The 25,667-nt window shown below is 40.4% G+C and overlaps 1 protein-coding gene across 13 annotated transcripts in view; it reads left to right on the plus strand.

The window, feature by feature from the left end:
- Positions 1-249: 249 nt before the first annotated feature.
- MKNK1 (MAPK interacting serine/threonine kinase 1) overlaps positions 250-25,667 on the plus strand; it is a gene marked incomplete at both ends in the record, with an annotated part of 56,637 nt that continues 31,219 nt past the window's right edge. For 5 of the 13 annotated variants that reach the window (XM_080622656.1, XM_080622661.1, XM_080622664.1 and 2 more), the window contains 10 exons: positions 9,681-9,795; positions 10,476-10,573; positions 13,332-13,411; positions 14,850-14,923; positions 18,245-18,349; positions 21,602-21,657; positions 22,231-22,326; positions 23,268-23,462; positions 24,052-24,216; positions 24,855-24,898. In XM_080622656.1, coding sequence (XP_080478782.1) covers positions 9,681-9,795; positions 10,476-10,573; positions 13,332-13,411; positions 14,850-14,923; positions 18,245-18,349; positions 21,602-21,657; positions 22,231-22,326; positions 23,268-23,462; positions 24,052-24,216; positions 24,855-24,898 — 1,028 coding nt within the window. Of the gene's footprint in view, positions 281-1,570; positions 1,620-2,548; positions 2,633-6,157; positions 6,255-6,856; positions 6,892-9,680; positions 9,796-10,475; positions 10,574-13,331; positions 13,412-14,849; positions 14,924-18,244; positions 18,350-21,601; positions 21,658-22,230; positions 22,327-23,267; positions 23,463-24,051; positions 24,217-24,854; positions 24,903-25,667 lie in introns of those variants that run through there. The other 8 variants (XM_080622667.1, XM_080622666.1, XM_080622665.1 and 5 more) reach the window with 8 other exon arrangements.

The following is a 25,667-nucleotide window of genomic DNA, read 5'->3' on the forward strand; positions in this document are numbered from 1 at the left end:
GTGCCAATTCCCAGATCTTCACAAATGCAAAATAAAATGAGTTAGAACATCTATATGGTGACTGTTAAAGTCCTGCTAACTTGACAACTTGCAATTTGCTTTGATTTTCCCAGGCATATTCAGGTTCTCCTTCAAAGTTTCCCATCATCTGTCTGCTATCTGTGGGCACACCGTGTAGCAAAGCTTGCCGTCTCTAGGCATGAACATCTCTTACTCCCCAGCAAAGGATCTCCATTGACATTTGAAATCCTTACGGAGAAGATACTATATCACAAATGAGGTAGGGAGTATATCTCACAAGAGTTCTTGTTGGACTTAATTTCAATCTACTCTTATTTTTCATTTTTTAATATGAATTCTAAACTTATCAAGTTTACAACTTTTCATTTAGTCTATTACAGTGAGTGGAGAACCGAAATGTCATCCAAACTGAGAATAACTTCATAAAATGTCAATCTGAGTTGATACGGATAAACCCTTATTTCTTGCTGGGGATATTTCTCTGCAGATGAATCCACCTCCCTGCTCAGCCTTACAGTGGGAAATAGCACTGGTAACAGTCTATTCCTGAGCCTTTTAACACCTGAGAAGCAGATCAGAACTTTTCTTTGTAAAACTGAAAGAAGAGACTCATCTGCAAACTCCAAAGCATGATTTCTGCTATTAGTCAGCCTTTTTTCTCTTGGAGCTCTCATGCAGACCACGTGTCTTGTGTCTCTGCTGAGAAGAAAACCTGATTGTTTTTTCAATCAAATATATTTGCAGGCAATACAACCAATCTAAAAAGGCTAAAAAGGGATAAAGCTGGCAAAATTAAAATCCTCATTTGATAGTAATTAATTTAAAAAAAATAATTAAAAATATTAGACTTAGTCTGTCCTGCTTGAAGGTGCACAGGGCCTTGGGTGACAAAGTCTAGTGTGAAGTGTCCCTGCCCATGGCAGGGAGTTGGAACTAGGTGATCTTAAGGTCCTTTTCAACCCAAACCATTCATTTATGGTTCCATAAACCCCTGTGCTGTAGCCACACTGCTCAGAAGCCAAAGGTGAAGGACAATCTCTCCTTGACACCTGAGCAACTGCTGAGGTCCATCATCACCAAGTTGATGCTGAGGACAAATGGTTTTTCACTGAAAAACCACAGGCACATGCAAAATGCTTGCAGGGAGCACAGGTAGCAGAAAAAGCAAGCAAGAATATCAGGTTCCGAAGTACTTAGTATACTGCTGGCATTACACAGACAGTACAATAACTTGTAAAGCAAGACACAACTTCCTGAGTAAAGAGGCTTCTTGAAAGTTATCCTTATCACCCCTCCTATGTGCTAGGTTTTGTGAGAGACACCCCTTGCTGCAGGCAGATGTGAAAGTCTTAGTGTCTTTTTGAACTCATTAGGGTCTTTTCTGTGAAGGTATTACTTGAGCACCATGTACTGAATGTTATTAGTCAGTTATCCTGCTTCTTCCTCACGCCCTTTTCAGCAGTCCCAGAAAGGGACGCCGGGCACCAACACAAGATGGCGGCGCCCAAGGCGGGCTCACTCGGGGCGGTGCTGCGCGCATGCGCGCTGCTCTCGACTCACGCTCCCGGAGTCGGGGGACGCTGGCGGCCGTCATGGAGGTGAGGGCGGGGGGCGAGGGGTTGTGTTGTGGCTGCGCGGCAGCGACGAGCGGAGAGGCGGCTCATTGTTCTCCCGCCTCCATCGGCTGAGGGGAGGTGTGCGACGGGGAGCCCCGGGGGTCTCTGTCCGCTGGGCTTCTCACCGGGGCTTGTCCGAGCCACGGAGCATGTGGAGGGATAAACGCTGACCGGGAGCGGTGGCAGCCCGGGTTGCTGGTGCCGGGGACCAGGGACATCGGGAAGGGGGTAAAGTGGCCTCATCCCGCCTGCCAGCGGCTCGGAATCTCGGGGTCCTCTCTGAGGGATGTGGGAGTTATTTCTTGGAGCTGGTTGTTCCCCGAGGGGTTAAACTGCCGTATTGCATGTTTTATGCTTTTAATAAAGAGTGGTAAGGCTGTGAACTCCTACGGCGGCTGCTTTCTATGAAGAGTGTTGTTGGAGTGGGAGAAAAGTGGGCAAAGGCGAACGAACCTCTTCCTAGATCTGATGACAAGCAGGCTTTTAGTTCATCTGTCATAAAGCAGTGAGACCTGTGAGCCCCTGGGAACGCTGAAAATCAATCTAGACTTAACCTGTTACCTCTGCAGTATCTGTCAGCCTGACCAGGGTGACCTTCTGGGAGCATTTGGAGGGAAGAGAAGCACAGGGCAGCCGTACAGCCCTGGTGACAGCTCGGCTGCTGGCTTCAGTAGTATGTTCGATAGCCAAAAATCAGCCCATTCTACTGATACCACTGGCACTTGTTTGCGAAGTGTCAGCTTTGTTTAGAAGTAAACAAATTGTTAGACTCTTTTTCCCCTATTATGAGCTTACTGCTTATAAAAGCCTCCTTATCATACAAATTAATGCCCCACAATTAGCTTGGAAAGGTTGGCATATATTCTGATAACCTTGAAGAACTACAGTTTGGCTTATTTTTATCAAAACAGAGCTCGTCTTCGTGCTTTCCAGGTGCTAAATGGAAGCAAGGCAAAATACACTTGTGGAGCTGAACTTCCACTGCAGTTCTAAAGGTAATTGGTTTTGGTATTGGCAGCCCTCCAGGTAAGGTGGGTTTGGGTGCCTTGGACACTTGAAGGTTTCTTGATGATGATATTGATGGTCTTTTCCAACCTAACCCATTCTGTCCCATTATTTCATGGTATGGATGCTGTATCAGTGCACCCTAATGCTTTCAGAAAAGATATTTAGTGCTATGAGGAATTTCCTGTCACCATCCCGCACCTTCCTGGTGACAAATGTTATAACACTGATACAAGTTTTATGTGACATCAGATGTGAAACTGAAGTGGTTTTTAATGACTATGCATTAAAACTAGAGTTGAAATTTCAATTTCAGCTAGAGTTGAAAGTATAGAGGAGGGAAAAGGAAGAAAAATCTTTCTTCAGACTTAAAAACACATTTAGGTAGATGAACCTCTCCAAGCAAGGCTGCTTGCTAATATGGGAGTATGCTGTGTAGCTTTTTTTCTTTTCCAGTGACAAGTGTCATTATCTGATCGTTTGTGGGGTGTGGAGTAAGAACAGGAAATGCTTACCTTGTATCTGTATAAAATTAAAAGTTGCCTTCTAAGAAGTGTTTAGTTTAGCCTTGAAAAATAGCAAGGGAGCTGAGTGGGGTTAAGGGAACTAACTGGTGACTCAGAGGCAGTCTTCTGAGAGTTGTTGATGCTGTAAAACGTAAGAGAGAGTAAGTTACTGGTTAGTAAGTGGCCTTCGGAACTTACTTGCCTTCTATATCTCCTTAATTTAAAAGAGCTCCAGGGGTTAGAGAGGCTTTGAGTGGTTGAGTCAAAGTACTATTGTAAGGACTTTTTTCATTTAGAATATGTGCAATCTGGAGTTTAAAGTAATTCTGCAGCAAAGTTCCTACTGAACTTTGGAAATTCTTAAATATGAATTGTCTGTCAGTGGTCAGGAGCACTGAATATCTTGTTTGGCTGTATTGTTGTATGTGGAAGGAGGGAAGATGGTCTTCACTGTTATATCCAGTGTGTATGCCGTGCTCTTCCTAACAAGGCTTACCATTGCCATTTATTTGTCAGCCCCATGAAATGCACCCTATTATGACCTCTCATCCGTGTAGCTCAGAGGCATGTTGTCCTAGAACAAGAAATTAAACAATCACACTGTTTTTAAGCCACCTTCAGTCTCATTTGTTATCCTTACTTGTTAACTCATAGCAGGGTCAGAACACTTGCCTTATTTTCCTTTGACTTTCCAGTGGGGATGGTAACAATTCTTTTGCTTTTTGAGAAATTCATGTGTGTCTATGCAAACACAGGCAGACCTCAGCAGAAGATCTCGTATCTACAGCATGTGTGCTAAAATATGCTATTTTCTCCCAACAGGAGAGGGAAAGGAATGCTGTGTGCTCTCCTCTCCATTAAGCTTCTCCCTGCTTCCCCAGTAGTAATCATGGTGCAGAAATAAATTGGGGTGGGAGGAATCTGTTTGAAATAACTTTATGTGCTGTCCTGCAAGGTGAGATCCACCCACTGCTGGAGGGTTTGACTCAGAACCTCAGAAGCCCCATGCTTAGTTTGCAAAGGAAGTGGATAGCTGAGAGCATGAGAAGTTAGACAATGCAACTTGTGTACACAGAATATAAGGTGACCCTGGTCTTCTAAAAGTGTGACAGGAGAGAATCAGAAAGACAAGTATAGAGGTAAAGAAAAAGGTTGCTGTAACCTTTTCTGCAGACTGAAGGATTTGAGAAGGATGGTGTCAGCTGTTAAACTCTGTGGGTGTTACAGCGATACAGCAGAATTGATAATTTTTCTCAGACTTGTTCTTTCATGAAATCAGATTGCTTGGGCTTCCTATGGACTCTCGAGGTGTTCACTTTAAAATATTAATGCTCCTGTATCTTACTGGGAAAATGTTGGAATGCTTTTAAGTTAACTCTTCCTTCATGGGTAATTCAGATTAATTAATTAAATTATACTAGAAGTTTTCGTGTAGGTGGGATAAGAAAGTAGCTCTGGCAGCTGAGGGAATTATGGCAAACTACTGTAAAGATTAATGACCTGTAAGAATTCTCACTTCTTACAGTTTGAAATTTAGGTTTTTAGTTAATGCAATACAGAGTAAGTATTAAAATAATCTGCCTCTGGATTTGACACAGGGCTGTTCTAGAGGACTGGGTATCTGTCCTCTTCAAGTTGTGTTTCTCTTCATGTGTAGTGTTACCAGCACAATTAATCATTATGTAGTTTCTTTATAAAGATAGCTTTGATTTTTCTGAGCTTCCTGCAACTAGTAGATTTTGGCAGAATCGGCACCTGCTGACTGAGTCCTATCTCATTATGAGCCACATGTAAAGGTATCAAAGTGTTGCTGGAGAAGGGAGGGTCCAAGAACCATGTGAGCAACTCAGTTGAGAGGACCTTCAGGCTGAAATCTGTTTCCGTTTTGTTTCTATGTCTAAAACTCTGGATGTCTGAAAGTTTAAAGTGGCTTAACTTATTTTTTTTTGAGCTTTGAGCACACACTTTTATGTTTGAAGTCTGAGAGTCACAGGTATGGCATGCTTGTGGAATCAAGGGGCTTACTCATGCCTAACTATTCTATTGAATCTGCCTGTAGCTGAAGAAGTAAACAATGGTTTTGAAAAGAAGCATAAATCAACAGGGAAGTTGGATGCTATTCAGAAGGTGCTGACTGGTGTGCATGTTGTTCAGATAGTCAAAATAGTGGTTTTAAATCTCAATTAACTGAAGCCTCATCAGGGATCTCAGTGGGCTTTTATTCAGAATAGAAAGCTTTTGCTTTTGCAGCATCCGTGGGACAGTAATAGTTTTGTTATTGCAGCTGTTTAGGTACCACCTCAGTGGTCTGAAAACATCCTGTGGTAGCACATCAACTTTGGTTTGCTTCATCTGTTGAATTCTGTGAATCCACAAAAGGCTTTATTTGAGGCTCCTGATTTCTCTTTTCTTCACATGGTATTACCTGAACATCGCTGCCTCATTTGCTGATTGCTAGGAGTGTATTCAGTACTAGTGGTACCTGTTCTCAGGAGAAGCTTTTCAGCTGTGAAAAATGCTTTCTTATGCTCCTGGTGTTGGAGCCTGTTTGGCTGCCTTGAGACCAATTTCAAGACATGATTTAACTTTGTGCTGTTATGGCTGTAGTTGTGGTGCTCTGTCTTGGCAGAGGGTTGATCTAGGTTAGGAGTATGATAACTCTTGTTCATTAACAGTAATTCTGTTTTTTATATCTAAACTAGTTATGGTTCTCCGGTGTCATAACAAGAGCTAATGAACACCATAAATCCCTCCATTGTTTTTGCACAACTGTAAGGAGGGGGTTTTCTCTTCAGTTGAAATGATGGGAGGGCTGGAAATAACACTGGTTTTCATTTTGTACTTTAAAGTCATTAAGTCTTTAATGCAGGGGTGCGCTCTTGCTATGTGCTCACATGAAGCCTGGCATAACTGGTTCTTACAATCTCTTGAGACTCTGAGCACTACCCAGATGTCTGTGATAATATTTATGTGATTTCTGAATGTAAACGTGATTGTGTTTCTTTTCAGCTGTGGCTTAAGCAAGACCCAGTTTTGAAGGAGGTGGGAGTACCCACACTTTCTTCTTAAACTGCCTTCTTCCATTGAATTCAAACGCATAAACAAGGTATCTTCTCACTAGAAGAAGCATCTGTGTTCTCCAAGTGCTTCCTGTACTTGTGCTTGTTTTCTAAATATATGTGTGCTTGTATATATATGTGCTTGTTTTCTAAATATACCCTTCCTTCCTTTGGGAGCAGATTAGAATAAGAAGTAAGTTTGGATTTTGGCATGTTTGTTTATGAATTGTTATGAACCAAGATGAAAGGTCATTTAAGATCTGGATGAAGTGAAATTTGTGGTAATTGTTCCTTCTTTACTTGGCATTGTTTGCAAGTCTTCTTTACGGTAAGTGTTTTTGTCATCCTTTTGAAGGCAGCTGTAGAGACCACAATAATAAAAGGGAAGGGCTGTAACTATACCTTCCCAGATAGGCTCTCAGTAATACCTATGTTAAATACTGCCTTAACACTGAATTATGATGATGATAATAAAATACAGGACTTCAACAAAACTGCAGCAAAGACAGAAACTTGCTCTGTTTTTTGTTGCAGTATGGATTTGGCTGGGTTACATTATCCTGTGAGCAATAATCTTAATGTGACTGGAGGAGGAGGACAGACCAGAATTTTAACTGTTCCCTGTTTCTTCAGCTTTTGTCAGACTGCTGGTCGGACAGGAGTTCTTGGAGAACAATCTGAGTGGTATGCACAAGTGGGATGTATGAAGTGCTTTTTATCAAAGTTTTGGCTAGTCTGCTCTGAACGTAAAGCAGAGTTCTACTCCCACCTCCCTGCACCCAGCCAGAATAGATATATAATATAATATAATATTATATAATAATATATTATTATATAATATATAATAGAATATTATAAAGTTGGTTTGGTGGAAGCAGGGGTTCAGTGCTTTGGGTCATGTTGTAAAATGGCCTTAACCTGACAACAGTTAGACATTCATCTTGGACCTGATGTGTGTCTGTGAGCCATTTCCCTCCAAAGCAGCTCATCCACTCTCTGAGCTTTCTGTCTGGCAGGGTGGGCTTCTTCAGAGCCCACAGTGTCCTTGTCACCAAAGGTAGTCCTGCATTATGCAAAAACACCTTAGCTTGGCTGGGATGGTTGAGGCACATTGTCTTTCAGTGTCATCAGAAACTTTTTGGTGTATGCTCACAGAAACAAGCATTTATTTGAAACCTTGAGAAACCTTTAAAGCATTTGGCTAGGTTAAAGGCATTTTCTTGTCATATCAGCTGTTACTTAAGTTCAGTATAACAAAATGAATAATGAGAATGAAGCTGTGATACCTTTAAAGGAAAAGCTATGTTGAAAAAAGCAAACTACAACATGATGTGAAATAGCAGACCATAAGAGTAATAAGAATCTAACATAGCAAACATTTCATGCCTGTCTGATAACAAATTTAGTCAAGACTATAGTTTGAAGACATCAGCTTTTCAGTAACTTGGTTTTTGTATACATGACCAGTGAACTTCCTGGTTTCAGGGAAGCAGTTCTCTGTAATTTAGGAATTGAGTCAGACTAAAGAGAATTGAAGTAATGCAGTGAGTTACTAACACCAGATGGTAAATATCATAGCCAAGTGGCAGAGTGCAGGGGAGGGTTGTGAAGAAATATGTCTGCTGTACTAAGATGCAGGATTCATCTGCTGTCTTTTTGCTAAGTTTTAGTCTATTACAAGCTCTGAAACCATGTAATAGTTGAAATGGAATAGAACTTGTCTACATATGACTTGTTGACTTGCAAAAGGTCGGGTCATTAAAATGACTTGTTTGACACCTTCTGGAAATCAAGCACCACTTTCAAGTGGACCAGCTCTACCTCTGAGCAGCTTCATATGCGTCATTTCGATCCCAATTCTGAATAACTTCTAATGTAGGCTGAATTGAAATCATGGAGAGCTGGAACTTGCTGTCAAAGGCAAGCGTTTTCTTTATGTTAAGATTCAAAACTGTATGTATGTCAGTTTAAGTTAAAAGGAAGCTGTTCAGAAGTTGGTAAAATATATGCTTTCATATTTCTTACTGTATTTAAGAACTCGCATGTGTCATCCATCCTGATGATTTCTTAACACATTCTGCTTAAGACTTGGAAATGAGGATTTACTATTGTCTTGAGGCTTAAAATGAACATGTTTAAGTGTTTCAGTTAAAGAAAAAGGGCTTCAAAATAGCACTTGTCTTAAATTTTTAGACAAGGTACAAGTTCTAAGTGACAGTCGTAATAGCCTTTACTGACAAATACTGGCAAGGAAAATAGAATGAAGCAAAGAAAAATTATATCGTATATTGGTAGGCTGTTGGGTAATATTTTCTGCTTCTGAACTTTTCCTGTGTGTTAAGAGTACTTTAGAAAGAGCAGAAGGCAGAAAACCCGCTGTTTACAAAGGCTCTCTGTTAGAGGAGGATTGCCAGAATACTTTTTGTCGTTGTCTTTGGGGCTTGCTCTTCTTTCATGACCAGTGTTCGTAGACGCTATTTCTAGGGTTTTTTCTGTAGTACAGGATCTTTAATTGCAAATTTTCTTAGAAATCCTGGCTGAAAAATGTCTTAGCAGTGCTTTGCTACTGCCTTAAGAGACTGTGAGCCATGATTTTTAACTGTTAAGGCCAATTTGATAGGCTGTGACTGGTGGTGTGAAGGGCTCATGTGACTATACGGTGGTATTGTTTAGCCTTTTTGGAGATAGGTTAGCTGTATGAAGCAACCTCTAGCAGAGAAAGCATATGGCAGTGTTATTCAGGCTTTCCATAAGAATATGTGGGTGTTCTTTCTTTTCCTGCCCTATTATCTTGCATCAGTGAATTGTTATCTCTGCCTTAGCTCTTGTAATATCTGCAGGTAGTGGTGCAGGAAAAAAATATCTAAATGCTGTCACCACTGCTTGTTTTGGAGCATAAGTTATCCACTCATCTGTGGTTTAGAAAGGCACATCATATTTTGTGAGAAACTTTTTTCTGGCCTTTTGGCAGTGTGAACTGACCTAGATTGCTCCTTTGACCTGTTCACTCCTGTGGTTGCTTTGTTTCTTCAGGTTATTTGAAATGTCTCCACACCTTCCTCCTGTCTTGGAAGTTCATTTTCTTAAGCTATCTTGGAAAAAAACCATCTACTTGTAAGCCATTAGAATAACTCAAAGCATAACACCCTTGTGAGGGCTGTACATCCTGTCTTACAGCAGAGCACGTGTCATGTTGTGGGTAGCTGATTGTGCTTGTTATTCCCATGCTTTGCCTTACTGTGCTATGAGAGGAGGATTCAGTGTAGTTATTCCTTCTATTTTTACATTTGTTTATCAAACCTTCCCAGAGCTGTTAATTGGAGCCCAAATTGTCTTGTTAGGTTTCCTCTGATATGGCAGCCTGTGATGAAGATAAACAGAGAATCTTTTGGATAGCTTAAAAACATAGGCACAGAAGAGCATGTTCGTTTTCTCCTAAAGTAAATAGTTGATTGTGTGTTAAAGGCACCTTTATGTTCCGCCACACAGAAATGGTCAGCAGTCAGCCTCTCCCCATAGCAGACAATGGGAAAAGGAAAAAGAAAAAAAGAACCAGAGCCACAGATCACGTCCCTGGGAAGTTTGAAGGTTGGTGGCAACTTCTAAGCTTTTAATTTTAATGGTCTGTTTTCCCTCTGTTGTTCTCAGTTTTCTTAACTAAACATTGTTTTTTGGCAAATATTATAAATTGATGTTTGTGTTTTTCTTATACCCTATATTTTGGTCTTCATTCTGTGAAGTGCTGTAGATAAAAGAGTTCAGTGTGATAAAACCGATGAGCATAAAACTTCTTAGTGGGCAAGAAACATTATAAGGTACATTGCAAATCAAGGTGGTAGCAGTCTTTTAGATTTAAGCCCTCAAATTTGAATACTTAGTAGGCATTTTCTGATCAAGGAGTGAAATGTTTTCAACCTGAAAAAACTGGTTCTGAGTTTTACATGAAGACAGGGAAAGTGGATGAGGTCCTAGCAATTGCTGAGATATAAAATGTTTCTTATATGAGCAGATTTGTAATTTTGATGCTGGAATGAAGTCTCTTTTAAATCTTTCAGGAATTTGAAGTGGGGGGAAGTGAAAAATGAGGCATAATTAAGGCTGGCATATCTACTTTAATAGTTCATAAATCTATTTTCTGTCTTCATTACCAAGGCAATTTTTTCAGTTGCTGTCATATGAGGGGTGCTCATCAGATAAATAGCTTGTCTTGGTGTTACTCACTGAAATGCTGTGGCTAATGTGTCCTTTCTGTTGGATTTCTTTGCCAGACTTGTACAAGCTGACTGCAGAGCTGCTTGGTGAGGGAGCATATGCCAAAGTTCAGGGTGCTGTCAGCCTCCAAACTGGGAAAGAATATGCAGTAAAAGTAAGTATAGAATAAAAGCAGCATCACTTCTGTGGGCAATATATCTCTTCCTCCTAGTATCTCAGTGAAAACGTATAATAGAGCGGGTAATAGCAAAACATTTTAGAACATTTTGATGATTTAAATGAGCCTGCTTTATAACGATTAAGATTTTGTCATCTTAAGTATGATGCCTCCAGAGTGTACTGGTAATATCAACCATGGATTGAATTTACAAACAGCAAATGACTATGTGATGGATGGATCTCAGGGCAAGTTTTCCTCTCAGGTCCTGATTTGACTGTAGTCCAACCAGTTTTTATCTCTCCTTATGAAAGAAGGGGGAGAGCCATTGTGTAGCATGGCCTACCAAATAATGCAAGCTTTTGAGAATGTTGCTCTGAATTCAGAGAGCATCAGTTATTGCTGTTAGTTAATGTAAAGCTATCTCTTATTTTTTGGTAAAGGTGAATCTTCTTTGATACCACTATATTAAGTGTTAGGGCCTATCAGCAGTTATTTTGTGTCTCCCATTTAATTACAAACACAGTGATGGAACACCTTATCCTTGATGCCATCTTAAGGCATGTCAGGGATAAGAGGGTTATGAGGGGCAGTCAACATGGCTTTACCAAGGGGAAGTCATGCTTAACCAACCTCATAGCCTTTTATGAGGAAATAACATGGTGGATGGATGATGGCAGAGCGGTGCACGTGGTCTACCTTGACTTCAGCAAAGCATTTGACACAGTCTCCCACAGCATCCTCATAGCTAAATTGAGGAAGTGTGGCCTGGATGATCAGGTAGTGAGGTGGACTGCGAACTGGCTGAAGGAGAGAAGCCAGAGAGTTGTAGTCTATGGGGCGGAGTCTAGTTGGAGGCCTGTATCTAGTGGTGTGCCTCAAGGGTCAGTATTGGGACCAGTATTATTTAATATATTCATCAATGATTTAGATGAGGGAATTGAGTGTACTGTCAGCAAGTTTGCTGATGACACTAAGCTGGGAGGAGTGGCTGACACGCCAGAAGGCTGTGCTGCCATCCAGCGGGACCTGGACAGGCTGGAGAGTTGGGCAGGGAGAAACTTGATGAAATATAACAAGGGAAAGTGTAGAGTCCTGCATCTGGGCAGGAACAACCCCAGGTTCCAATATAGGTTGGGGAATGACCTGTTAGAGAGTAGTGTAGGGGAGAGGGACCTGGGGGTCCTAGTGGATGGCAGGATGACCATGAGCCAACACTGTGCCCTTGTGGCCAAGAAGGCCAATGGCATCCTAGGGTGTATTAGAAGCGGGGTGATCAGTAGGTTGAGAGAGGTCCTCCTTCCCCTCTACTCTGCCCTGGTGAGACCGCATCTGGAATATTGTGTCCAGTTCTGGGCCCCTCAGTTCAAGAAGGATAGGGACCTGCTGGAGAGAGTCCAGCGCAGGGCAACTAAGATGATTAAGGGAGTGGAGCATCTCCCTTATGAGGAAAGGCTGAGGGAGCTGGGTCTCTATAGTTTGGAGAAGAGGAGACTGCGGGGGACCTTATTAGTGTATATAAATATATAAAGGGGGAGTGTCATGAGGATGGAGCCAGGCTCTTCTCAGTGACAAACAATGATAGGACAAGGGGTAATGGGTATAAACTGGAACACAAGAGGTTCCACTTAAACTTGAGAAGAAACTTCTTCTCAGTGAGGGTGATGGAACACTGGAACAGGCTGCCCAGGGGGGTTGTGGAGCCTCCTTCTCTGGAGACATTCAAAACCCGCCTGGACACATTCCTGTGTAACCTTATCTAGGTGTTCCTGCTCTGGCAGGGGGATTGGACTAGATGATCTTTTGAGGTCCCTTCCAATCTCTAACATACTGTGATACTGTGATACTGTGATACAAATAGGAAAGCTTTATGCTTAATTCTTTTCCAGAACCATGCCGCAAATTTTAAGCCCCATTAAGAATCTAGTCCTGCAGATGCTATAGTTTTGTGTGCACTTTGTAGAATTGTTGAAGTTGGAATGAATAAACAAACCACTATATTATGAATTAGACAGGATCAGATGCCAAGTCACGTGTAGTATTGGTGAATGGTTGCCTCTTCTGTACTGCAGAACTCTGGCTGTAAAGATGAGAAACCAATACTGGGTACAGATGGTGGCAGCATTTGTGGTAATATCATGAGCTTTCATGTCACATAGCAATTGTTCAGTCTCAGCCTCTGTGGAAAGCCCTTGTATTCTTTCATTCTGAGGAGTATGTGAACGAAGGTGACTTCTGACGGCAGTACAGAGATTGAATGTATGTTTTCTTTAACATGTTAAATCCTACTATTGGGTCTCCATGAAGTTTGCATTATGAAACAAACTCATTTTGTGGTGAATTTGGTACTTCTTGCTTAAATGCCTATAATGACAAATCTTTTCTTTTGACTCTTATATTCAGTGTCTGATGTGACTTAAATCTGGTTTTGTTAGGACTCAAATGGATATTCTTTTCTACACACTGCAGATTTAAAGTGATGCAAGAAAAAACTTGTGGTAACTGGTCAGTGACTGTGTAACGTGGATTTAGTTCCTTGTTTCTCTTCCTGTCCTCATTTCTCTTGTCCTTCGAATGCCCTCCAGATCTATGCTGACACTGTAAAGAAATGACAGATAAGAAATTAAACAAAGGTAGAGTGTTTTTCTCTGGTGGGCATACCTGAGATTCAGGCCTTACATCAGTTACCATGTTCCACAGTCTTGTGCAGTTTCTGCAGTGGTTTTTCAAACCTGAGCTGTAACTCTTTCCACAGATCATTGAAAAGGATGCGGGACATAGTCGGAGTCGGGTTTTCCGTGAAATAGAAACACTGTACCAGTGTCAGGGAAACAAGTAAGTATAGAGTCTTGTGTAGGTTTTTGTGTTTGAAGTTTCTTGAATATTTTTGCAAGCTTTCAAGCCTCTTCTGTGTGACTAGGTTAGTTGCTTTGCAGTAGTTTCCTCAAAACCAGTTGAAATTTGGGCCTGACCTATTCAAAGTAAGAATTTCCCCTTCTCTTACCTGTGAAATTTAGGGAGATATTTATAAATGAAAAGTCATATAACTCAGGTAGCAACCAGGTCAGTGTAGCCTGAATGTACCTCAGCAATGCATGGCTCTTGGCCAAATGAGGAATTAACATTTTGACACCCTCCCCAGTGATTTCACCATCAGTAAAAGCTGACATGATAACAGCTGCTGTTGAAAGGAACAGTCTTGCCATTCATTTCCCTAATGTGTGGTTTGTCCTCTTTGTGTATGCCTTCCTGCTTTTGCACTGGAACTCTTAGATCAGCCAAAAGCTAATTTAGCTTTCATTTGGATGTGTGCTGGCTTCACATAGCCACAGGATGAAGCAACCTTAAATCTGCCACTTGTGCCTGAAGAGGAGGGAAAGGCTGCACAGCCAGTGGCAGTGCTGCCTCTGTGATGAGTTACAGCTAATTCTGAAACTACTCCTTTAGATGTCTCTGTTAATCTAGAATGTATGCAGCAGCTGTTATCTGTACTCAGTTGTGCAGTTCATATTGAGCCTTCCTTAAACAAATTTTAGTACAATACCTGAAGATAATTTAAAAACAAACTTGTTTACCATACTCATGGGCTTAAGTTGTGCTACAGAGAAGCTTATTATATCTGTGTTCTGTTTGTGGTTAAAAGCATATGGTCATCCAGTTATGTAACTGATGGAAAAGCTCAAGCTCTTAAGACTACATACAGAATTTGGATTTTGTGTGTGCGATAAGTATGGAAGAATCTGTTGTACACTTTTGTCATTCTCAAAGCAACATGGGGTGTTTGTGTTGTGCTGCAAAGGCTGTACACTAGCTAAACAGGAGTGAGTTAGCCTACAAATCGTAACTACAGTGCTGGATTTAATATCATGCTGACAGATGCCTGTCTCCTTTGAGCCCTGTGTGTTTTGCCTTGTGATTTCCAGAGAGAAAGAGTGCCAGTTTAATTATTTTTATGTTCTTGCCTTCAGCACAAATGCAATGTTCTAAATTATTAAATACAACCTATTACCAGTTATTTTCTTATCAATTGAGAAGTAGCAGAAGTTTCTCACAACCCTGATTTTGGTGTTTGGCCTGCTTCCCGTGCTTCAATTTCAGTGTGAGTTGGAAATGTGGTTTTAATGCCATAGGCAACCGAAGCAACTTGTTTAATTTGCACTTTTAGTTTGGTTACTTCTGGCACTTCCTAATTACCCATGCTGAAACTACTGCTCTGTTTACAGTCTGTGCCTGTTTCTCGCATTTCTCCTTTGGTTTCTTTTGTCTTTTAAAGGAACATTTTGGAGTTAATTGAGTTTTTTGAAGATGATACAAGATACTACCTTGTCTTCGAGAAGCTGCGAGGAGGTACTGTGCAGTAACTGTGCTTTCGTTCATGGAATCATCTTGTCATCATCTTGGTCCTATTTGTATCAGTGTTTTAAAGTAGAAAATGAAGAACTTGTTTTAACTACCTGACAATTAAGACGAAAAGGAAGTAGAGAAATTAATATACAAAGCTTGAAGTGGGGTTATTCTTCAATATTGATGGGTCTGGTCATGCATTTTCAGTCTATTTCTGCAGCTAAGCAATGGAAATGTCAGCTCTACTAAAGCTGAAGCTTTGGAATATAGTTAGTAGGTCACTGTACCTTCAGACAAGGAGGGACATGCAGTATGTCCATTATTATGCATGATCTTAGTCCAGCATCTATATACTTTGTAGTATTTTCCCTTGATATAGGATTGCCTTTGTTTCCTGAAATTCAAGGAGAGTTGTTTTGAACAACATCTTGCTTCTGCCTTGTGTTGCTGTAATCGTAAAGCAATCTGCTTGTTGCTTTTTGAGGGCCAGTCAAGTCAGCTTGTGTGGTCACTGGTCTTCAGCATTTAACAGTCACCTGAGCAATAAGAAGGCTACTTCTCATTCCAGAAGCACTTTGTGGACTTTCTCACATTTGTCTGCATTGAGTGTGATTGCAGTATCCATTAATTGCATGGCTGTGCAAAACTGTGAAAGTGTGGACACCTTTCAAAAAAACCCTGAGTTTCTGAAGGAATATATTCTGTCCATGGAACATCATCTATTGTCACTGCTGAAGAAGGTTTTCAGTGGCAAACAGTATGAACAGGAAATGTAAATTCTTTCAGTATAGATGCAGAATTCTTTAAAAAGAGAAGGATATGATTTTCTTGAGTAAAAGCTTCTGTTTACCTTCCCTTAAATTTACTGCGTCATTTCATTGTGGTTTCCTCTAACACTGTTCCTCTTAATGCACAGACTTCTCTGACAAATTAGGTATAGCAGAGCTCAATTGAGATGAACCTGCATTTGTCTGTTTTCCCATCTCCACATTCTTCTATTAGTTAACCCTCCTCTTTGAGACTGTAGCTGTCAGCGTACCTGTGCTGCTGCTGAAAGGATAATAATGCTACAGCTTCTCTCTCATAGCTACTGTTTCTACAGTGGTCAGCTAGGTCTGAGGCTAGTTTCCTCTTTGAAACATTTCAGTATTTGAAGTGTGAGGTATGTGGGTTTGAAGAAAAAGATAATGGGAATTAGGGTCAGACCAGCTTCTGATACACTGCAGATTCAGATGTAAGCAGCCCTGCAGGCAAGAATGAGAACATTAACCTTCAATGGAAGCCTTACTTTAGTAACTCCAGTCTCAGAGACTGATGTTACCTACAATGCTGGGATGTAACTTGGGCTTTCCATTTTCAGCTTTGCTTTCCTGTAGCTGGGTCACTAAAGGAGCTGTGCTCCTGTTTCAGCTGTGTTCAGTTCACCATGGTATGCAGAAGCCCTTTAATATTCTTGCCTGACAGCATTTTATAATTGAAAGCATTAAAATCCAGCTTATTATACTGAACTTGCATGATAAAAGAATCCTTCTCTCCCTTTTTTCCCCTCTGAAATGCATTTTGGGATGTGCTACATGATGCTTTCTCTCCGATGAATACTGAAGTGATGGTAACAACTGTGGCAGGAGTGCCCTGCTCTTCTTTCTCTTTGTGGGATTCCTCTGTGGGTTGAATATAAAGTCTGTAGAGTATGTTTTCATTGTTACTGATATAGTTTTTATCTGAGCTTGGAACTTTAGCTCTATTCAGAAGGGCAATCAGAAATAAACCTGCTGAGTGAAATAAGCACTTCAGGTGGCTCAGTATTGTTTCCTGCAAAGCCTGGGGCCTTTTCCACAGTAATATAGAAACATTCAAGAACTGTATTATTTTCTAAAGGTGTAAAGAACAGCTATACCAGGAAAACCATTTGAACTCTGTGTCCTTAAGAAATTTGTAGCAAACCAGACAGTGTTATTTGTCAAGGGAAACCTGTATTTGAATCTGATAACCTGGTCCAAAGTGTCCATCCTCCATCCTTCTGAAACAGCATATCTCTGTGTATCTGAAGAAGCTTTTGTCGTATCAAAGCATATCTGAAGAGTCTTTTGTCCATCTTTCTTCTTTTTGACTCTTAACTGTTTCCTGTCTGAATCCTTGCTGTGGAGGAGTTGCAGCAGCATTGATGGTTTAAGAAAAGGAATTAACCGCAAAAGAGAATGAGAGGTTTCCTTCCACATCTAGACCTGAAGAATAAAAATTAAATCACCCAAGATATAAATGTTTACTGTGTTGGGGGCTAATAACAGATGGCAGCTACTTCATGAATTTCTCAACTTGATTGCTTTTAGAAATATACCTCTCTGAGTAAGAAAATGGAAGGCTGTAGTAAAGCTGTTTAGTGGGCCTGAATCTCTGTGAACTACATTAAAAATGTCTTTAAAAACCCAATTAAAGATTTTTGAGAAGATTGATGGAATTCAGTTGAAATTAAGGAATTGAACCTCCCTTTATCCTTTGTTAAAGGGGATGCCAGTGGAGCTGTGCCTGCAACCTACTAGTCTTTGTATTTGAGAGGTCTTTTGTCAGATTTCGTGTCCCAGGCAAATTTTGCATTAAGTCAGTGTCCAAACCTGACCTTGATGTCAGTGGGAATTTTAATGTGTATTTAAAGGTAGAATGTCTTTTAATTTTGATGGTGTGGAGAGAAAATCCATGTATGCAAGGCTTAAATTGTCACATTACACAAAATGAGGAGAGCTAGTTTTGAGCATGGTCACCTGTGGCACAGAGTTTGGCTGAAGTGCTATGTACATCCTTAGCTGATGTTTGTTGCTAGTACTGTTAGCAAGTCTCTACTGCCTACAGTGTGTGGAAAACAGGCCAGTCTTGCTGAGGCAGTAAAAAGTGATTGCCCCTCATGCTGTGCTTGAACTAGAGGGCTGCAGTGTTTGAAAGTTATGTCCTAGCATGCTGAAGTATTGAAGCTGTACCTTTCTCTTAGTCGTTTTCCTGTTTGGTCTACAGAAGTTATCTGCTGTGAAAGGCTGTTATAAAATATGAGAAATGAGGTTATGAATTCATGATATTTTCTGAGGCTCTTTTCATATAAAAACATGGGATTGTGACGTTTCAGTTTCTGCCACATCAACATACTAGGGCAGAGTGATTGTTACAAATAACTTCTCTAAATTACTTCTGGCCCAGCTCATGCTGAGATCCATTCTCCCTTAATGTCAGACTAGTAGTGGCTGTTGTGTTTTTATCCTTGTACTTGACAAAGCCTTTTCTCAGCCTAGGCAGCATTCATGCTATGGTTTTCCCTTTCACCTCTTACTCTGGCAGGTTCAATTCTGGCCCATATACAAAAGCGGAAGCACTTCAATGAACGAGAAGCTAGCAAAGTGGTGAGAGATATTGCCTCTGCTCTGGATTTTCTTCATACAAAAGGTATGAGAAAGCTGTATCCATCTTTACTAGTTGGTAGTGTACATTTAGGTGATGGAGCACATTTTGTTTGTAAGTAGTCAGCCTTGGCTAGCATTTCTATTTACAGCAGTGCCAGATGACTTATACTGTTTTCGTTTATAGTACTGTTTTCATAACATGTTAGTTTAAGTCATCCGCTGTGTTAAAATAGTATAAACTTTTGAAGAAGAAAAGTTAAACTGGCAACCAGGGAAAATGAATATTAGGGTTGAACCTGTTTGCTTGTTCTTGTTACCTAAGCTACCATATAAAGGTTATTCAAAAGGGAGTTAAATATTCTTTTTAATGTCTTCCTCTTTCAGATCTACAGAGATGTTTTTCTGTATTTACCCAGAATTTCTGCTGGTTACAAGATGTCTTTGTCTATAGTAGCTTTTGGTCTCCACATTTAGCCCCCCACTGTTGGGCTGGGAGACCTACAAGTGAACCATAGTCCTCGTTTTAAGGTGCCCTCATTTCATTTGGACTTGCTCAGATTTAAAAGCAGTTATGTTTATAGAGAGTTCTTTTATGTTAAAATGTTCTCCTGCTGCTTTATCTACTTAGGAGTACTTTTATTTCATTTCAAAATTCTTTGAGGACTGATGAAATACATTGCATTTATTATAGACAACATCTTACCTAAGCAGGGATGTATAGGAAAGGCTCAGTTCATTTAATTGCAATCCTGGATGAAATCTTTATTGTCTCTGATAGGAATTGAGGAAATTTATTTCAGATGGATTATTCTGTGCTGATAACATACATAAGTATTATCCAGCTAGCCTTTTAGAATCAAATTCCTGTGTGTGTTATGGTCACCCCAGAGTATATATTCATGTTGAATGTGATAGATGTCTTCAGAATCTTTCCTGGGTCATAATTGTCTGGTCTTGCATAGATTAAGCAGCTTTAGTCAATGTTGCAGTGACTACCTCTGAGTAGAATGACATTTAATTGGAGGCTATTTTTATTAGTTATTTATTATGATTAATTTTTCACTCCATTTATTTTGGCATTCTGATTAGCCAGGTGGATAGCAGTAGATCTACATTTGATGTCTGAGTTGCTTAATACTAGCCCCAGTTCAATAAATGTTTAATTGTAGGCTTTACTGACATGTCACAAGATGGCTTACATGCTTGAGTTAGAATCACAGCATTGGTACCTCAATAGGTTGAATCCATTAAAAAGTATAATAATGCATAGGGAATAAAGTGGTAAACCTGTGGTGTATGGATCTTGTCACATGTTGTGACCGTGTTAGGAGAAGTTGATTTGAATGTGGAAACAAACTTAATTTGGATTAAGTTTTTGTTGTAATCTTCGTAGCCTCTCTATGTGATAACTCAAACCTGCAGAGAACGTACTCTTTGAATACCTGAGTTTAGAAGATTTTGACTTTGAGATACGAGGCAAATAAGGAACAGAAAGCTTAGGCTGAACATGTAGAGAAATTCTTTTTTTATGTGGTAATGCTATAGTAGGTTTCTTAACAACCAAAAGTCTAGGAACACTATTCAAGGGAGTTTAACATCGACTTGGTTAATATCTTCCTGTAGTTCTCTCTCAGCTTTTAGATTTAATTCCGCTTTTCCCAAACAAAAGCAGAGTGAGTCATTAAAATGGCTTTAGAGCAGCAATCCACTTTCTTGTTGTTTGCTGTGAATTGATACGGTGGGGCCGTGGCTTGCAAAGTCGGCTACAACATCCCCTCCATTTTATTGTTCTCTTTATGGTTCTTCCTTGAGACATTAAAATAATTAGTAAGTAGCATACAGAACACTAAAGTAAACAGGAAATTAAAGCATTTTTATTGCACAGCTTAATAGTGAAGTGCTATAGCTAGATGCTTAAAAGTAAAAATTGAATAAGGACAACTAATTCTTTTGCCAGGAGTAATTTAAAACGCAGCTGGATGATAATACTGCCTTACACCCACTTGGGATATCTGTGCTTTATTGCTGATAATCCACTGGAGGAGCGTTTAAAGGCAGTTGTCTTCTTAATGCTGTGTTCAACTGCAAAATAAAATGTTACACAATCAGACATTTGAATTCAAACAATAATACAAAAAAGTGCTGTTGGGTTTCACACTGAAAGCCAAGCCAACTGTTGGGAGTTTTGTCAGCCTTCCTGTAAATGTCAGCACAGGCCATTTTGATGGATTCATTATGCCATCTTCCACATATAAGCAGTGTGAACTGCATCTTTATGAAAGCTCTGGTTCCTTCAGATTGGTGCTATGCTGTGCTGTTAATGTTGTATTTTAAATCATGTCTTGTGGAGCGTGCTGAAGAAAAGGCATTGGGAACTTCCATACCTAGGATTTGGTGGGGTATTTTCTTCTGTGTACTCTGAAGCAGTATCAAGTGTGCTTGGAGTGCAATTTTTTAAAGCAAGGCTAGAGTGCAGTTAAACTACAGCCAAGATGCTCATTTGATTTGATTTCTTTGCTTCCAATTTTCTGCCTTCCCATTAAGTTTGATCAAAACTGGAGAACTTCTGGAAATTGTGTGTTTAGGCATTTGAAGAACTGCTTTGACAATGCAGAACCACCTTTGCATGTGAATTGCACAGATTTGTGCTTCCCCAATGGATTTGCCTGCTCTGATAGCAGTGGAATGAATGAAAAAGTCCTTGGGTTGTTCTCCTTTAGCTTTTTCCTGCATCTCTGACTAAACCGTTTAAATTTTCCTTTGCTTCAGCAGTGAGTATGTACCTCCCTGTTAAAGGGGGATAATTTTCACTTGGAAATTCTGGGGTTTTACTGGGGAGAGTGTCTCAAATATTGTCTGTGCTGGTATGACTTTAGCAAACCACCAGTTGATCCATCTGGAAAGAAGGACCTTACTGTAGAAGGCACAAAAATGTTTTGAGTTAACTGTGTACACAAGTAAACTTTCCTTCAGGTCAATCGTCTTAATAAGCTGCTTTTAATTAACATGATTAAGTTGGGCTAAGCCAGAACGTTCCAGTGTTAGCAATTTCAGTTACTTGCTTGGCTGACTGTCATGTACATTTAAGGATGGTAGAAGTACAGCAGGATGCATGGTGACTTTTAACAAATACGCTTTGCAATTAAATTATTTTCAGTATCATTAATGGAGGGTGTGTGTGTATGTAGCAAACTCAGGCCTAGAATGTTTCTCAGGCCACCTTCTAATAAAGAGAAATGATGAGAAATAAAACAGGAGAGTATCTTCTTTAATGAACATTTGTACTCTTGGCTAGGTATTGCTCACAGGGACCTGAAGCCTGAAAACATCCTGTGTGAATCTCCAGAAAAGGTGCTGCTCTGCTCTCTTAACCTTCTGAAGTGTATTTTTTAGCTTAGTTTCCAGAAACAGTCTCTGTTTCTTCTCCTCTTCTTGAAAACTTTTGAACCCATTAGTGAACTTCAGCTAAATGTAACAACTGAAACCTGAAAGAGACTAAATTTGAGCTGCAAAAATGTGAGCATCTGGCTAGGAGATAAGAAGCCAACTGTTCTTAGAGGGGCATGGCAATTACAACTTAGCACCTCATTTGTTCTGGGGCCGTAATACCCAGATGGACAAGCAATGTTTACAAGGCAGCTGGTCATGTTATGTGTGCCCAAACTGCCCCGATACCTACTGGCACTTGCCTGGCCAAGTAAAAGAATCATGGAATAGAGTCAGATGCTGGCAGTGTGGGAGCAACTGGGGCAGAGGGGGCAAATGCAAGGAGTGGAATATAGCTGTAAGAGACTGGGTTTCACTAGTTCTGCTGCTAGAACAACTTATGCTCTGTCCTGGGGTTTTCCACATGGTGCTGTGTTCGTATATATTGCATTAATCCCAGGCTTCTGGACCTCTTTACTGTTTTGTCCTTATTTTTAGGTATCACCAGTAAAAATATGTGACTTTGATCTTGGTAGCGGGGTGAAGCTGAACAGTGCATGTACTCCAATAACTACTCCGGAATTGACAACGCCGGTAAGAGACCTAGTATGGCTTCATGCTTTTTCTCTTCTACCATAGAACAAATTTTCTTGTCTCCAGAGGAGAGCTTCCAAAGAGCTTACTGCCACCTACACCCAGTGGTGGATGATTGTTTAAAGTGAAAAATACTGTCTTGGTTTCCCAGTCATAGAACAAATATACAAAAGCACAGAAGCTCACTGTGTTAATTTTCCTTTTGGCTAGAAAGTAACACATTGATCCTGTTCATCTTAGTCCATCAAAGCTTTAATGGAGGTTTTTTGTGTGCTTATGAACTGAGTTTGAACCTTAGTTTTGTGTTTGTTTCTCCATGTTTGGGTTCTGTTGCTAACACCTATGAGCTAAGGGGAATGCAAGCTCTGTAATCAGGCTTTATAATACATGTTAGTTTGAAAAACTACAGTGCTGTGCTTTTCTTATTACTGTGGAAGAAAAATCTGTCAGTTTTGCAAGAATATGTTACAGAAATCACCTCCCTTGTTTACTTTCTGAAAAGCCTGATAACTAATGGGTAAGAATTAAAAACCTGAAATACATAAATTAATATTTGGACCCTGTATAAATGATCATAGATTCATATTAAATGATCAGCTTATGATTCTGCTGAAGAACAGTAGGAACTATTACATCTCTATAAAGGTCTCTGTAGTCCTTACTCCTGAAACGTGTTAATTTTTTCCTGTGCTGTATGCTCACAAAATGTGTCAAAGCTCTTGGCAATTCCATTTAACCTTTGAGGGATGCGGGGAGCAGTTGTAATTTGGTTTAACAAAATGGGACTTGCAGTGAAAGCCAGCAGTAAACTTCAGTAGTCCCTGATGCCTTATTCTGCTTTTAGACCAAGCTGCCTGCTATAAAGAGAGGAGAATGAGAAACATGAGTTTTGTTTTGATTTGGCCCACCCTTTGAAAACTTGCTTGAATTCGGTTTCCTAGTGTGGGTCTGCAGAGTACATGGCACCTGAAGTGGTTGAAGTCTTCATGGAAGAGGCCACGTTCTATGATAAGCGATGTGATCTTTGGAGCCTGGGAGTGATTCTGTACATCATGCTCAGTGGTTACCCCCCTTTTGTGGGCAACTGTGGCACAGACTGTGGCTGGGACAAAGGAGAAGTCTGCAGAGTTTGCCAGGTGAATGCACGTGCCCTAGGTATATGTGAGAGAGTGCCCCATAAACTTAGGGTTTAAGACTTGCCATAATGCCAGCAGGGAAGAGTTGTGACTGTAACCCAACCTGTTATTTGGGAGGATATGCTGCCACTAAGAAGTGAGGGTGGTAATATAGAAGTTGAGTAATGATATCCCTTTCTAAAGTAAGGTTTGGCAACTGCCTCTTTCTTCTCCTGATGCGAGATCTCAGAACTTCATGTCCTCTCACCCACTCCACTATCCTCCTGTATTCTGTAATTCTCAATCTGGTTTATGGCAGTCGCTGTAATTCCTCATATGAAGATTGAGCCCCAGGAGAGTCCCCAGGCAGGGCCTGAATTGATTATTTCTAAAACCTGAATACACTGCACTGTTACAAGGGGTTGGGAGGTGTTTTCAACAGACTGTGTATCATGTCCATCAAAGGATGCACTGCAACACTCTGGAGCTGCCTTTCAATTGACTCCTTAAGAGACTGGCTGGTTCAGTTCACCACATTAGGTGGATAAAACTTAGTGAGAAGATTCCCACCTGAGAAGTCTTCTGGTTGCACTCTATTTTCTTTTACTAGAACAAGCTTTTTGAGAGCATTCAGGAGGGCAAGTATGAATTTCCTGACAAGGACTGGTCGCATATATCCTCTGAGGCCAGAGATCTCATCTCAAAGTTGCTGGTTCGTGATGCCAAAGAACGACTTAGTGCTGCTCAAGTTTTGCAACATTCGTGGGTTCAAGGAGTATGTATCCCCCTTATATATAGCAATTTTTTTATTTTAAGGCTTATTTGTCTTCCAGAATGGCAAACAAGTTGTTCACCATCCCTGAACTTTTAATAGAGTCATTATGTGTTTTAGTGCTTTTGATTAATTAAACAATACACAGTGGCTTTATTCTTTCTGGAGCTCTGTGTGATAAATATTTAGATGAATCTGTCAACCTTTAAATGTGTTTCTGTTTTGTTTTGTTTTTTAATTATTGCCTTATGCATTTTAAATGGCTTTTCTGTGAATACCAAGCACTGCAGTACACGAATTATGATGTTACTCTTCAAAACAGCAATGCAGGCTGCTGGGTAGATATGGTTTTAAAAGAACAGCAGTGTTCTCGTTTGCTTTAGTTCCTGGTTCAGGAAAGAAGGGCTAGAACCTCTAGAGAGCTTCCAAAGCTTTAGTCTGATACCTGCAAACTGTGGTATCTCCTTGTGAGGGAAGACTGATTATGAAATGTGAATTGTAAACCCACAGTGAATTAGTTTATATGCAGTATCCATTAGTTGTAAAGATTTGGGGGAGTCCCCTGGTTTTTATCACTCTCTTGGAAAAGCTGGTTTCCAGCTGCTCATACATAACTAATTCGTCTTAACTGCTTCTTCTAGCAGGCTCCTGAAAGGGGATTACCTACCCCTCAAGTTCTTCAAAGGTAATACTTTTTTTATATGTCTGTAAACTTGGCCAAGAATCATTACTGAAAGAATAGGGAGAGATAGGAGGTGACAAATCAGGGGGTAAGATCCCTGCTTGAGAAAGGAACTTCATAAATGTACAGCATTAATTGTAAGAATATCAGAAATATTAAAGCTCTGATTTTTCTTTATGATCTAATCTTGCTTGTCTGTGGGAGAGGCAATGCAGAGGATTCCTGTGGTGCTATGCTAATCTTAGACAGGAAATAATGACGGTTTTGGCAGTTTTCTGCCCAGGAGGGGAAAAAAAAAAGAGGCATGAAGGCACACATTATCCAAAGAGACTACTTTCTGATGGGTGAACAGAGACTTGGATCTGACTTCTGTGTAGTTGGTGGTAATCACTGTATCAATGTAACTGTGAGCAGGGCAAGCCTCATTTGAAGTGATTTGATGGCAGATTCTGTGTGCCAGACAGCCTGAGTCACACATCTCTGTTTCTGTTTCCATGTCTGCCACTGGTGATTCCAGGTCATTCTTCCCATCACAAATGCATTTCCTTAAGCCAGATGTGCAGTTACAATGGGATTGCAGTTCTCTGAAGATGGGCAACAGTATTGCCCTGTATGCCCATCCTTTTATAACATGCAGAAATTGAGCGTGGTATCTCAGGTGGCTTCTTGGGTTGACCTGGGAAGTCCTTGGCAGAATGAGGACTAGAACTGTGGCTGTTTCCAAATTCCCAGCGTGTTTTTTGTTATGTATTGCTGGTTCTCACACTGCAGA

The sequence above is a fragment of the Psittacula echo genome, assembly GCF_963264785.1.
Source record: "Psittacula echo genome assembly, chromosome: 7".
NCBI lineage: Eukaryota > Metazoa > Chordata > Aves > Psittaciformes > Psittacidae > Psittacula > Psittacula echo.